A 15,600-nucleotide genomic window follows, 5' to 3' on the forward strand; every position below is an offset into this window, starting at 1 on the left:
CTGTGTGCAAAGCACTGTACTATGCACTTGGAGAGTACATTTCAGCAATAAAGAGACAATCCCTGCCCACAATAGGCAGGTCCCTGCTTCTGCCCAGGTGCCCCCTCTCCACTCCCCGCCTGCTCCCCCAGCCAGCCCCGACCTTGGCCAGACCTTGGGCATCCCCGGTTCTTCTCCTTCACCTGCCCTATGTCCAGCCTCTGGAAGTTTGTCTGGTTCCCCAGCAGCATGTAAGCAGGGACCGGGGGCTGGACTTATTCATTCATTCGTTTAATTGTATTTACTGAGCACTTACTGTGTGCAGAGCAATGTACTAAGCGCAAGCACTTAATTCACAACAAAGGCAGCCTTCTAAACTAAAAATCAAATGACTATTGAAATGCTTATCCCTTAGATTTGGATATTATGCATTTTCATTACATTATATAATTATGCACATTCATTATATTACTGGAAGCAATGTGACATGGTACTGGTAGAAAACGATTTTGTATAAGGGCACAGCACTGGTCAAGGCATTAGCACAATACTATGACTTTTGGCATCTGCCCATCAAACATGTCCATTTAACCCCTAGTGTAAGAAAACCCTCCTTTGGCCGACAGCATCCTCCAGGAATCACTCCACCTCCCTCCTCCTATTATTTTCCAAACTCCTCAAGCAAGTTGTCTACACCTGCTGCTTCCTCTTTCTTTCTTCCAGTTCTGACCCCCAACAATCTGACAACCACCCCCTCCATTCTATCAATCAATTGTACTTACTGAACATTTACTATGGACCGAGCTCGGTACTGAGCACTTGGGAGAGTACAATATGACAGTTGGTAGACACACTCCCTGCTCAGAGAGTGCTGACAGGCGAGAGGGCGGAATTTACAGTCTAGATGCAATCAGCCCTCTTCAAGGTCCCCATTTATCTCCTGCTTGCCAAATCCAACAGGCTCTAATCCATCCTGACTACCCCTCTAGACTGTAAACTCATTATGGGTAGGAAATGTGTCTGCCAATTCTGCTGCACTGGATTCTCCCAAGAGCTTAGTACAGTGCTCTGCACATAATAAGTGCTCAATAAATATCAATGATGGGTTGATAGACCCCAATCTTCCACAATCGCTTACCTGCCTTGGACATTGTAGACCTGCCCCTTCTCCTGGAAAAATTATCCAACCTTGGCTTCACTGACACGGTCCTCTCCTGATTCTCTGCCTATGGTCTCTGGCCATTCATGGTCAGTCTCTGGGGCAGGTTCATCTTCTGCTTCTCACTCTCTGTGCGAGTGCCTCAAGCCTCAGTTCTGCATCCCCTTCTATTCTCCATCTACACCCACTCCTTTGGAGAACACATTCACTCCCATGGCTTCAACTATCATCTCTAATTATAATAATGATGATATTTGTTAAGTGCTTACTATGTGCCAAGCACTAAGTGCTACGCAGATGACTCCCAAATGTACCTCTTCAGGCTTGATCGTCTTCCTTCTCTGCAGTTCCTTTATTTCCTCCTGCTTTAAGGATATCTCTACTTGGATGTCCTACTGATCCCTCAAACCTAATATGTCCAAAACAAGGAGGAGTTCTGTTCCTTCCTTCCCCTGACTTTCCTATCACCGTAGATAGCACCACTATCCTCCCTGTCTCATAACCTTGGCATTATCCTCATGTGAGCTCACTGTGGGCAGGGAATGTGTCTACCAACTCGGTTGTATTATATGCTCCCAAGTGCTTACTACAGTGCACACAATAAGTGCTCAATAAATACCTCTGATTGACAGATCTCTTCCATCCCACCCCCAACATATTCAGTCTGTTGCCCAATCCTATTGGTTCTACCCTACCAGACTGCAGGCTTCTTGAGGGCAGGGATCATGTTTATCAACTCTATTGTATTTTACTCTCCTAAGTGCTTAGCACAGTGCTCTGTCCACATTATTTGTTCAGTAAATACCATGGATTGCACCATCTTGAAATGCTATTATTTCACCTTTCCTACTGCATCTTTTGGGAAAACATCCAATGTTTAGACTGACAGCCCCCAGCAGGCCAGAGACCATATCTATCTCTCACCAAAGTATTTTTTACTAATCAAGCAATAGTATTTATTCAGCATTTACTGTGTGCAGAGCACTGTACTACAACACAATAATGTAACAGACACATTCCCTGACCACAATGACTAATCAAGCAATATTTACTGAGTACCTACTGTGAGCCCAGCACCATACTAAGCTTTTAAACTTTTGGGGGAGTGTCTACTTGCCTGTCTAAATTGTTTTGTTTTGTTGTCTGTCTCCCCCTTCTAGACTGTGAGCCTAGAATCCTTACCTGTAGGGTAAGGATTGTCGCTATCTGTTGCCAAATTGTACTTTCCAAGCACTTAGTACAGTGCTCTGCACACAGTAAGCACCCAATAAATACGACTGAATGAATGAATGAGTGCAAAAGAATATTAGATAGGATCCCTGCCCTCAAGAAACTTACAATTTAGCAGGAGAGGTAGGCAATAAATACATTACAGGTAGGGAAAACAATCTAGTGTGATGACCTATATGTAAGTACTGGAAGGTTCGGGGGTTAAAAACTAAGTGCTTAGTGGAAATGGACTCAATGCATAAGTGACAGAATGGTGATGGAAAATAGGCTGGGGAGGGAAGGATTTCTGGAAAAGATGTGATTTTAGTAGGGATTTAAAAATAGAGAGACTATTGGTCTATCAGATGTGTGGTTGGATGGGGTTCATGAGCCAGGAGGTCATCTGCTAGAGACATAGGACCAAGGCACAATAACCAGACTGATATTAGAAGAGCTCAGTGCGCAGACTGGGTGGCCGGCGAAAAGGAAGCACTTCATAAACACTGTTACTACTCCCACTACCTCTGTTGCATGAGGTTCTTCAGGAACGCAACTCCTGAACTGATTCATTTCTTGAATTCTGAAAGTTTCTCTCAACTGTGTAAGCCAATTTTTCCCCTATATACTCCCAAAGACTGGGGGCGGGGGTGGGGGGTGAGGAGGAAATGGCATATTGAAAATGGCTCACGTTTGCTATTGCTTCGGTCTGTTCATTACTGTAGTCTCTGTACCGTCCCAGCATCTGGTCAACAAGTCGCAGATTTCGATTGGTATCCTTGAGAAAGAAACTGAATTGATGTCACCAAAATCATATTTTTCTCCCTTACACTACGTGGAATAATTAGCTCAACTGCTTAGGATTCCTACAGTAAATTCTTTTCAAGACCTAAAAAACTTCAATGTAAAATAATCTTCATTCCCAGGAGAACAAAACTCATTCAATATCCATTTTACAGATGCTCTACAAGTCAATTTTTAAAAAAGCCATAAACAAAAAGCTTAGGAATCACCGATTTTAATTCTGAGTTCTCTCTTATCTTTTCCTATTCTGTAGAAAATGATCTAAGAAAATCGAACACTGGGGTAATTGGAGGAAAGTAAATAGACTTCTCATTGTTAGTTAAATATTTAGTGTTTGGCCTTAAAACTTGGGATAACTTCAAATTCCATTAAAACCTTTGACCTTAACTGAGTTAAACTCAGTTCAAATCCATTACCGAAAGCAATATTGTCCTCATAACTACTAAAAGAGTAAATGTTTTAAATACCTGAGTGTTGTTTCGAGGAACAGTTGCCTACATTCCAAATGATACCATTATTCAAAAATGCCCATCCCAAAGGACCGCTAAAATAAAAATCTGGGAAACATCTGATTTCATATGCTTGTTGTTTTTCCTGGAGAATGAAGGACTTAACCAGGAGCTCTATGGACAGATCATAGTCCTAACAAAGCAAGAAATGCCAAATATATAGACCAATATGAAGAGCAAATGGATTTTCCTCTAATATAAGGGGAAAGGAGTGAGACTAAAATTACTTAAAACCAGCATATGAATAATCTTCCCACAATAACCTAAACAACAAAAAATGAGTATCACTCATCGATATAGTTACAGAGCAAAAGGAAGCAGCATGGCCTTGTGGAAAGACCACTGGTCTGGAAGTCAAAGGATCTGGGTTCTAATCCCAGCTCTGCCACTTGTCTGCTGTGTGACCTTGGGCAAATCACTTAACTTCTCAGTTCCTCAGTTATCACATCTATAAAATGAGGATTAAGACTGTGTGGGACACAGATTCTGTCCAACCAGACTGTCTTGAATTCACCCCAGCACTTAGTAAAGTGCCTGGCATGTAGTAAGTGCTTAACAATTACCATTAAAAAAAAAAAGGCGATGGTGAGACACCAAGACTGACCGCCACAAGCACTTTTACTCATAACTGAAGAAATTAGATGGTTCATTCATTCATTCAATTCATTCAATAGTATTTATTGAGCGCTTACTATGTGCAGAGCACTGTACTAAGCGCTTGGGATGAACAAGTCGGCAACAGATAGAGACAGTCCCTGCCGTTTGACGGGCTTACAGTCTAATCGGGGGAGACGGACAGACAAGAACAATGGCACTAAACAGCGTCAAGGGGAAGAACATCTCGTAAAAACAATGGCAACTAAATAGAATCAAGGCGATGTACAATTCATTAACAAAATAAATAGGGTAACGAAAATATATACAGTTGAGCGGACGGGTACAGTGCTGTGGGGATGGGAAGGGAGAGGTGGAGGAGCAGAGGGAAAAGGGGAAAATGAGGCTTTAGCTGCGGAGAGGTAAAGGGGGGATGGCAGAGGGAGTAGAGGGGGAAGAGGAGCTCAGTCTGGGAAGGCCTCTTGGAGGAGGTGATTTTTAAGTAAGGTTTTGAAGAGGGAAAGAGAATCAGTTTGGCGGAGGTGAGGAGGGAGGGCGTTCCAGGACCGCGGGAGGACGTGACCCAGGGGTCGACGGCGGGATAGGCGAGACCGAGGGACGGCGAGGAGGTGGGCGGCAGAGGAGCGGAGCGTGCGGGGTGGGCGGTAGAAAGAGAGAAGGGAGGAGAGGTAGGAAGGGGCAAGGTGATGGAGAGCCTTGAAGCCTAGAGTGAGGAGTTTTTGTTTGGAGCAGAGGTTGATAGGCAACCACTGGAGTTGTTTAAGAAGGGGAGTGACATGCCCAGATCGTTTCTGCAGGAAGATGAGCCGGGCAGCGGAGTGAAGAATAGACCGGAGCGGGGCGAGAGAGGAGGAAGGGAGGTCAGAGAGAAGGCTGACACAGTAGTCTAGCCGGGATATAACGAGCACACTATCACAGCAAAGCTGGGGTCACCAATGATTTCCTCTCCTCAAACTCAGGAAAGGAATCTTTGGATGATGGTATTCTTTAGCAGAAGTAGCAAAGACCATGCAATTTTTGCCCATCCATTTTAATGATTAGACATACACCACCTAGCATACTTAAGGGCACGAGCCTGGGAGTCAGAAGGCCCTGGGTCCTAATCCCAGCTCCACCATTTGTCTGCCTTGGGTAAATCACTTCACTTCTCAGGGCCTCAGCTCTCTTCTGTAAAATGGGAATTAAGACCGTGAGCCCTATGTGAGGCATAGGTCCAACCCAATTATCTTGCATCTACCCCAGCACTTAGTACAGTGCCTGGCCCAAAGTAAGTGCTTAACAAATATCATTTAAAAATAAATTTCCTTGGGCCTTCCCAACTTGACCTCTAGTAAACCAAATCAGAATTGGCTGCCTAAATTACAATTTGGTCACAAATAAAAATCCAGCACAATAGGTATGCTTTTTGCAGCATGGGGGATTCACCACAAGTTCATACTTTCCATAGCAAACCATAAGAGTAAACCTTTTAAAAGCACTTGACACTATTGGCATACCTGAGTTCCGGCAATGGCTTGGCAAATTTGGCTGCATATTGAAATTCACCATGAACCTAGGGCTACTCTACTGAGAATCTGGCTAGTACTGCCAATCAGCAATTCAGGGGCATTTACGGAGAGTAAGGCAAGGTACTAAGCATTTGGTAGAGCACACCAATAGCAGAACATGTTTCCTGTGGCCAAGGAATTTATAATCTAATGGGAGGACAGGCTTATATTCTTTATAAGTTAGACCTGAATTAATGGAGTATCAGGATGTCCCACGTGGGGCTCACAGTCAATCCCCATTTTCCAGATGAGGTAACTGAGGCACAGAGAAGTGAAGTGACTAGCCCACAGTCACACAGCTGACAGGTGGCGGAGCTGGGATTCGAACTCATGACCTCTGACTCCAAAGCCCGTGCTCTTTCCACTGAGCCACGCGTTTTCATGGTATTTGTTACTATGTTCCAGGCACTGTTCTATCTATTCTTTGTCACCATGCTCCAAGATAGGACAAGAGGCCGAGAAGCTGCTTTGGAGTCACTGAAAAACTCTTGACCCACAGGCCATGAACAACAACATCTTTGAGACAATCATCCAGGAGTTGCTCTCTGATGAGTCTCCACCGGTGATAGTTGTAGACAAGGAACTGGAAGTGTTCAGACCAGCAGCACTAAGGAAAAAGCTTATCACTAAGGAAAGGCTTGCATAAAGACCTTCCCAACCCAGTCTACGAGAAACTGCAAAGCAACCTCTCTTTTAATGAATAGAGGTCATTACAAAAGCATTACCTCCTGTCTTAGCACTTAATTACACCTCTTCAAGACGATGGCATTTGTTAAATGCTTACTACATGTTAAGCATTCACTCATTCATTCGTACTTGAGCGTGTGTGGAAAGCACTGTATTAAGCGCTTGGGAGACTACAAAATAACAATAAGCAGACACATTCCCTGTCCACAACGAGCTCACAGGCTAGAGGGGGAGACAGACATAAATATAAATAAATTACAGATATTTACATAAGTGCTGTGGGCCTGGGAGTGGGGATGAACAAAGGGAGAAAATCAGGATGACACAGAAGGGTGTGGGAGAAGAGGAAAAGAGGTCTTAGACAGGGAAGGCCTTTTGGAGAGGAGATGTGCCTTCAGTACGACTGAAGTAGACAAAAAGTTAATCAGGTTGGACACAGTCCCTGCCAAACATGGGCCTCCCAGTCCAAGTAGGAGAGGGAACAGCAGAAGAAAGGGTATATATCTCCTGGGCCAAAAATTCTCCTCCTCTGGCTCAGAGGGGAAACTGCAGAAGAAGAATCAATCGATCAGTCAATTGTGGACAAGTGTGTGTCCAAGTTGGTGAGTGGGAGAGTTGGGATGGAACAGGAGGTCGGGGGAGCTGAGGAGTGATAGAAAGTGGACAGTAGAAGGGTCGTCAGGAACATCTATGTGGATAGTGAATTCCCCAAAGATCAATGTAGGCAGGGACGAGGAGAAAAGGAATGTGATATAGGGATCAGAATCGTTCAAAAAGTTGGAGGTGAGTCCCAGGGGGTGGTGGGTGACTGTGACTAGTATCTGAAGAGGGAAGTACAGGTGAATGATATGGGCTTCAAAGGATGAGAAAGAGAGGAATGGGGTAGGTGCTACAGAGCAAAAGTGGCTTTGGCAAGCAAGAAGGAAGCTGACTCCTCTCCCTTTCCCTATGAGTCTTGGGGAGTGGGTGAAAATGAGGGTTCCCCCCTTAGAGGGAGCAGCAGGAGAGACTATCATCTTGGCACAGATCCCATCTCAGGATCTGAAAGAAGGAATGTCTCTCCAGCCTCAGTTTCCTCATCTGTAAAATGGTGATTCAATATCTGTTCTCCCTCCTACTTAAGCTTTGAGCCCCAAGTGGGACAAGGGTTGTATCTGACCTGATTAATTTGTATCTACCCCCGCACCTAGAACAGTGCTTGACCCTTGGTAGGTACTTAAATATAATAATAATACTAGAAACGTAATATTTGTTGGGTGGGGCGGGGAGGGCAGTTATCCATCAGTAATTGTGGCACCACAAAGCAGTGTGGCCTAATGGAAAGAGCACAAGCCTAGCAGTCAAGGGATGTGGGTTCTAATCCTGGCTCCGCTACTTACTTGCTGTGTGATCTTGGGCAAGTCACTTTACTCCTCTGTGCCTTAGTTCCTTCTTCTGGAAAATGGCGGTTTAATACCTGCCCCCTGCCACTTAGACTGTGAGCCCCATGTGAAACTTGATGATCTATCTACCCCACTGCTTCAGTACAATGCTTGACACATAGTAAATCCTAAGCAAATACCACAATCATCACTATCGTTATGTAGCATTGCAATCAATTCCTTCAGGCTCAGAATTTTAAAAAACTGGTAGTCAAAGTCTTTTTCCAACCAACCTGTAAAGTGCTTGTTAAGGTGTGGATCTTCTCAGTAACATCTGTTGACCTTTGATTTCTGGCTCTACCGTGAGTTACTCTGACAGGTCCTCGTCTACCAGATGAGCCACAGAGGATAGGATCTGAATCGCTGGAAGATTCTGCCATTGGTGTCTTTAAAACCCTTTAAATATAATAAAAATTAATAGTCATCTCTTCACATTAAAAAAAAAATTACCGGACAAACCAGGAGTTTAACAGAAAAATAAATGGAGCCAATTATTTTTACTCCAGTTTACAGTGTTTCTTTTGTTGTTAGTAATAAACAATCTTATTAAACATTATACAAAAACTATGCACTAGATGTCATATCCTTTCAACAAATGAATTTATTAACTCGAACAATTTCTGTTTTGAATTTATTTTGGATAAAGAAATAATTCAAATAAAGCAAGAATAAGTTTTTTTGAAATTGAAAGATATGAAAACATAACTATTATACTATTAGCCTCTCTGTGAACTGCAAACACTAAGTGGTAATCTCTTCCCGTGTCCTTGCTCTCATGAATCACTAAAACTTATTCTGAGACATTGGATCAGATTCTCTTACAATAAAGTCCTATCGGTGGCACCAACCTCAGTTCAGTTTCAACAAATCTTAATACACAGAGGTATCAAGTAAAGTGGATTTGAGGAGAAGAAATTTCTAAGACCAAATATTGTGTACTCTTTTTTTAAATTTGCAATGGGAGAATCAAAGCAATAAAGAAATCTAAAGTGATATGACAAACCCAGTGGGAAAACTATTTCCCATGAGGCAACATATTTTTAATGATTAGTGATTGTTTCCCAAGTACTTACACAGAGGCCGAATGCATACACTATATATCAATCATACTTATTGAGTGCTTACTGTGTGCAGAGCACCGCAGTAAACACTTGGGAGAGAACAGGGTAACAGAGGTGTAGACATGTTCCTTGTCCACAGTGAGCTAGAGGGAGATACAGACATTTAATATAAATTATGAATATGTACATAAGTGCTTATGGGCTGAGGAAGGGGTGAATAAAGTGTGCAAAAACAAGTCCAAAAGTGGCACAGAAGGGAGTGGGAGAAGAAGACATGAAGACTTAATCAGGGAAGGCCTCTTGGAACAAATATGCTTTTAATAAGGCTTGGAAAGTGGGAAGAGTAACCATCTGACAGATATTAAGAGGGCATTCCAGGTCAAAGGCAGGATGTGGGCAAGAGGTCAGTGGAGAGATAGACAAGGTCGAGGTACAAGAGTGAAGTGTGAGGGCGAAATTCAATTCAGTACTAAAACTGAGTTTTTATCTTGATTTTATCTTATCTTTTTTATCTTGATCTCAAAAACTTGTGAAAATCTGATCATTGTTTTCTGACATTTTATTGTCCTAAGTAACTTTGAGGAGATTCTCTACATAGCTGAACTACATGGAGAAAAGAGTAAGTCGAAAATGCAGGCTTGGTAACCTGAATAGTTACAATTCAGGCTATAATGTTCACTTAGTTTTATTTTTGTTCTTTTTAGTGCTTTGAATAAGGCTTATTGACTATCACAATGATAACTTCACTTTTGCAGTCATAAAATGTTAACAGCTGGTTGCAGCTAGAGTAATGAAAAAATAAAAAAATAGGGAAGCACAGGGCCTAGTGGCAAGAGCCTGGGCTTGGGAGTCAGAGGTTGTGGGTTCTAATCCCGGCTCCACCACTTGTCTGCTGTGTCACTGTGGCCAAATCACTTAACTTCTCTGTGTCTCGGTGACCACATCTGTAAAATGGGGATTAAACTGTGAGCTCCACATGGGACAACCTGATTACCATGTATCTATCCCAGTGCTTAGAATAGTACTTAGCATATAGTTAGCACTTAACAAATACCACAATTACTATTAATAAAACTCTTGCCTCTGATAGCATACCCCAACATGGCTTAGTGGAGAAAGAGCAGAAGAAAGATGAGCATGGCACCCTGGGGGGTTTTTGTGGGGTTTTTTAAAAATGGTATTTGTTAAGCGCTTACTATGTGCCAGGAACTGTATTAAGTGCTGGGGAAGTACTCAGTCACCTTCCCCCTTCCTACCTGACCTCGCTGATTTTCTTCTACAATCCTAAACTCTCACTTCGCTCCTCTAAAAACCAATTTACCTCAATCTCGTCTATTGATCACCTTCCTCTCTCCCACATCCTGCCTCTGGCCTGAAACTCCCTTCCTCTTCATATCCCAACAGACATTCTTCGCACCTTCAAAGCCTTATTAAAATCACACCTCCTCCAAGAGGCCTTAGCCCTCATTTCCCCATACTCCCTCCTTTATCACCCTCACACTTGGATCTGTACCCTTCAATCACTTGATAATAATGTTAGTATTTGTTAAGCGCTTACTATGTGCCGAGCACTGTTCTAAGCGCTGGGGTAGACACAGGGGAATCAGGTTGTCCCACGTGGGGCTCACAGTCTTAATCCTCATTTTACAGATGAGGTAACTGAGGCGCCAAGAAGTGAAGTGACTTGCCCAAAGTCACACAGCTGACAAGTGGCCGAGCCGGGATTCGAACTCATGACCTCTGACTCCAAAGCCCGTGCTCTTTCCACTGAGCCACGCTGCTTCTCTACCACCCACGGCACATACGTACTGATGCCCGCCTCCCCCTTTAGACGGCAAACTCCCCGTGAGCAGAGACTATGTCTACCAACTCTGTTGTATTGAACTCTCCCAAGCAGTCCCTACAGTGCTCAGCACACAATAAGCCCTCAATTAATATGGCTGACTGAAGTTCTGTATTGCTCTTTGATAGTCAGAAATCAAACACCAGAATCTACATTCTTCAGCACTTGATCCTGAGGTCCATCAGTAAGATCCCTGGCAAAAACTCACTTCCTGGGTGTCTGCTAATTCTGCTTTATTGTACTCTCCCAAGTGCTTAGTAGAGTGCTCTGCACATATAAAGCGCTCAGTAAATATGATTGACAGAAAACATACTAGTAAGTATTCACAGAGTCAAAGGTTTCTCTTAGATTCTCCGCACTTCCAGCTGTAGATTAGTCGATTATCTCAACAGGTCCTTTCTGCACCTGCAGGCTTTCATGCACTGAGATCCCTGGAACTTAGCACATTCTGGTTCCTGAGATATACACGGCATGACAAGCCCAATTGACTAAGCTCTTATGTACCCACAGTGCAAATACTTCTTTTGGCCCCTACCACCACCTAAGAATAGTAAGCACTCAATAAATACCACTGATTAATTGGTTGATTGACTGCTGCCCAGCTTAGCCGTGAAAATAGGGGAGATGGGGAAAAGGATGGTGGGGGGAAAGAGGGGAAGAGTTTTCAATGACCTCCTCTCCTGCCAACCTAGCATCTGCCAGAGCTTCTATGAAGAGTAGTTGCTGTTGGAGAAAGAAAAATTGGAATAGCTTAGTGTTTGACACATAGCAAGCACTTAAATACCATAAAAAACAGTTTAAAAAAAAAAAAAGGACCAGGGACTACTGGTGTCAGTGACATATTCTGCTCTGTACCAATCATATCCACATATCGTATGAAGTAAGGTGTGGTTGTGGAGGACATACCTCAGTAGGCCCCCATGGCAAACTGCCATAGTTCCCCTCTAGACTGTAAGCTCACTGGGGGTATGGAATGTGTCTATGGTTGTGCACACAGCCAGTGCTCAATAAATACAATTGAATGAATGAATACAGGGCAGAAAAGATAGAGTAAGCTCTTGACTGATTTAAAGAATGGGCCCAATCATGGAAGCTTCTTGCTTTCCAAGCATCTCTTATGGATCTGTTAGCTGAGCAGCTATCAAGGCATAAGCGATTAGTACAGTGCTCTGCACACAGTAAGCACTCAAACACGACTGAATAGATGTGGCAACAGGCCAATTATCCCAGACCTCGGGACATCTTACCTGTTTTCCCGTTGGAGAATCGGGGCAGTAGAAGCCACCTGAGTGAGTCAAACATCCAGGCGGGGAGACGGGTGTGCTAAGATAACGTTCGACTCTATTGCCCACAGAACCTTCGCCGCAGAAGTCTAAGCCTACGGGGAGAAATCAGGAAAACTGAACTCAAATGTCAACACTCCTTGCCGCCCAAGTTAGTCTAGTAAAGAAGTGATTGTTCAAATTCACGGGGGCCCAATTAAATCAGCCAGTCCATTAAAAGACTGACCACCTTAAAAACCAGCCAATATTCTCAGGGTATTTTACAGGGGTTGGGCCCCCTGAAGGGAGAGGGGTTGGCTAGGGTGGGGTAAAACGGGTCCACACCCAAGGGGACAGAGCTGTCTAATCCACGAGGAAGGCAGCGCAGGGGGCAAGAAGGGCACTCAAGGCAATGTTGGGGGGCCTGGGGTGGAGGGTTTTTTTTAAGGGATCATGGGGCAGAGGGGGCACGGGGGAAAACATGGGCTGGGCGGGATACCTGGGGGAGGGGCCCCAGGGGAGGGGAATACCTGGGGGGGAGGGGAACCCCGAATGGGGAATAGCGGGAGGGGACACAGAGGAGGGGAGAAGACACACCTGAGGAGGGAGCACAGGAGGGGGAGAGGACACCGGGGGGGGGGGGGGGGGGGGGGGGGAGGGAAAACCTGGGGGGAGGACATGGGGGAGGGGAGGGGACATGGGGGATACCGGGGGAGGGGACACGGGGGTGGGGAGGAAACACCTGGGGGGAGGGAACAGAGGAGGGGGGAATACCTGGGGGAGGGAGCACGGTGGGGGGAGAAGACACACCTGGGGGAGGGAGCACAAGGGGGGAGGGGACAACAGGGGAGAGGGAATACCTGGGGAAGGACACGGGGGTGGGGGGGGTGGAAGGGGCATAGGGGGGATACCTGGGGGAGAGGGCACGGGGAGGAGGGAACACGGGGGGGGGGGGGGACATCGTGGTGGGGGAGGGAATGCCTGAGGGGAGGGGACACCGTTGGGAGGAATCACGGAGGGGATACACGGAGGGGAGGAGGGGACACTGGGGTGGAGGGACACATTAGACTGTAAGCCCGTCAAAGGGCAAGGACTGTATCTGTTACCAATTTGTACATTCCAAGCGCTTAGTACAGTGCTCTACACATAGTAAGCGCTCAATAAATACTATTGAATGAATGAATGACACCAGGGCAGAGGGAATACTGGGGGAGGGGGCAGGGTACAGCAGGGAGGTACGATCACGGGGGCGGGAGGGGTATAATAATAAAACAATGTTATTTGTTGAGCGCTTCCTATGTGCAGAGCACTGTTCTAAGCGCTGGGGTAGATACAGGGTCATCAGATTGTCCCACGTGAGGCTCACAGTCTTCATCCCCATTTTACAGATGAGGTCACTGAGGTCCAGAGAAGTGAAGTGACTTGCCCCCAGTCACACGGCTGACACGTGGCGGAGCCAGGATTCGAACCCATGACCTCTGACTCCCAAGCCCACGCTCTTTCCACTCTTTCCACTGAGCCACGCTGCTTCTCTGGAATACTCTGGAATATCTGGGGGAGGGGGCACGGGGAGGGGAGGGAACACCTGGGGGGAGGGAATACCTGGGGGGGAAGGGATTCTGGTGGGGAGGGGACACTGGAGGGGAAAGGGACACTGGGGGGGGGAAGGGACACTGGCGGGGGACACTGCGGGAGAGGGGACACCTGGGGGGGGGGAAGGGACACCGAGAGGGGGGGAAGGGACACCGAGAGGGGGGGAAGGGACACCGAGGGGGGGGAAGGGACACCGAGAGGGGGGAAGGGACACCGAGAGGGGGGAAGGGACACCGGGGGGGGGGAAGGGACACCGGGGGGGGGGGAAGGGACACCGAGGGGGGGAAGGGACACCGAGAGGGGGGAAGGGACACCGGGGGGGGGGGGAAGGGACACCGAGAGGGGGGAAGGGACACCGGGGGGGGGAAGGGACACCGAGAGGGGGGGAAGGGACACCGAGAGGGGGGGAAGGGACACTGGGGGGACACATGGGGGGGAGAGGACACTGGAGGGAGGGAACACTGGGGGGGGAAGGGACACTGGGGGGGACATCTGGGGGGAGGGAACATTAGAGGGAGGGGACACTGGGGGAGGAAGGGACACTGGGGGAGGAAGGGACACTGGGGGAGGAAGGGACACTGGGGGGACACCTGGGGGGGAGGGGACACTGGAGGGAGGGGAGACTGGGGGGGGGGAAGGGACACCGGGAGAGAGGGAATTCCTGGGGGAGGGGGCAGGGGACACCAGGGGGGAGGGATCCCGGAGGGTAGGACACACGGGGGGCGGGGAGAGGCTCCGGCCAGCCCCCCCCCCCCAGCAGGTCACCGGGCCGTGGGAGCCCCCACCCCGCCGGGCTGCAGATCACTCACTCACTCACTCACTCACTCACTCATCCCTCCGTCCGTTCGGCCAACGGAGCGCCGGCCGCGGGCACAGCCCTGCCGTAAGCGCTGGGCCGAGCCCCAAACGGCGGCAAAGAGGCCGGAGCTCAGCGCCCCGGCGGGGTCGGGGGGTCGGGGGGTCGCGCACGGGCCGGGCCGAGGGACGAAGACCCCGCTGCCGCCTCCGCTCCGCCGCCGATGCCCAACCGCCGCCGCTATGGCAACTTGAACTAGCCGCCCTGCCCGCTGCAAGCGGGAGGACCGCCGGCCGCCGCGGGGCCCTCTGGGAGGTGTAGTCCGGCCGGGGAGCCCCGCGGGGGCCCCGCCCGCGAGCGGCGGCGCGGCGGACTACAATCCCCAGGATGCATTTCGTCGCCCGGCCCCTCTTCCGGAAAGAATCTCGCTCCTCCTCTCCCCCCCCACCTCCCCCCGGGCCCCGGCGCCGGCTCCGCCCCGCTCTTAAAGCGGCAATGCCCGCAGAGACCGCGCCGGCCACTGGACTGAGCGCCGGAGCAATAATACTAATAACAATAATAACGATAATAATGAGCATCTTGGTATTTGTGAAGCGCTTACTATGTCGTTGAACTTCATGCATTCATTCAATAGTAATAATAATTATTATTATTATAATAACAATGATAATAATCATCTTGGTATTTGTTAAGCGCTTACTATGTCGTTGAACTTCATGCATTCATTCATTCATTCAATAGTAATAATAATAATAATAATAATAATAGTCATCTTGGTATTTGTTAAGCGCTTACTATGTCGTTGAACTTCATGCATTCATTCATTCAATAGTAATAATAATAATAATAATAATGAGCATCTTGGTATTTGTTAAGCACTTACTATGTCATTGAACTTCATGCATTCATTCATTCAATTGTAATAATAATAATAACAATAATAATAATCTTGGTATTTGTTAAGCACTTACTATGTCGTTGAACTTCATGCATTCATTCATTCAATAGTAAGAATAATAATAATAAAAACAATAATAACAATAATAATGAGCATCTTGGTATTTGTTAAGCGCTAACTATGTCGTTGAACTTCATGCATTCATTGATTCCTAAGCCCG

At 46.9% G+C, this 15,600-nt stretch overlaps 1 protein-coding gene across 3 annotated transcripts in view; it reads right to left on the reverse strand.

The window, feature by feature from the left end:
• Window positions 1-14,715, reverse strand: part of CEP128 (centrosomal protein 128) — a 453,487-nt gene extending 438,772 nt beyond the window's left edge. Inside the window, exons 1-5 of one of the 3 annotated variants that reach the window (XM_039911721.1) lie at window positions 14,512-14,715; window positions 12,079-12,209; window positions 11,504-11,554; window positions 8,161-8,323; window positions 3,036-3,122 (exon numbers count right to left, since the gene is read on the reverse strand). In XM_039911721.1, coding sequence (XP_039767655.1) covers window positions 3,036-3,122; window positions 8,161-8,323; window positions 11,504-11,526 — 273 coding nt within the window. In that variant the 5' untranslated portion in view covers window positions 11,527-11,554; window positions 12,079-12,209; window positions 14,512-14,715. The remainder of the gene's footprint in view (window positions 1-3,035; window positions 3,123-8,160; window positions 8,324-11,503; window positions 11,555-12,078; window positions 12,210-14,511) is intronic. The other 2 variants (XM_039911722.1, XM_039911724.1) reach the window with 2 other exon arrangements.
• Window positions 14,716-15,600: the final 885 nt, after the last annotated feature.

This window comes from Ornithorhynchus anatinus, chromosome 1 (assembly GCF_004115215.2).
Source record: "Ornithorhynchus anatinus isolate Pmale09 chromosome 1, mOrnAna1.pri.v4, whole genome shotgun sequence".
Lineage (NCBI taxonomy): Eukaryota > Metazoa > Chordata > Mammalia > Monotremata > Ornithorhynchidae > Ornithorhynchus > Ornithorhynchus anatinus.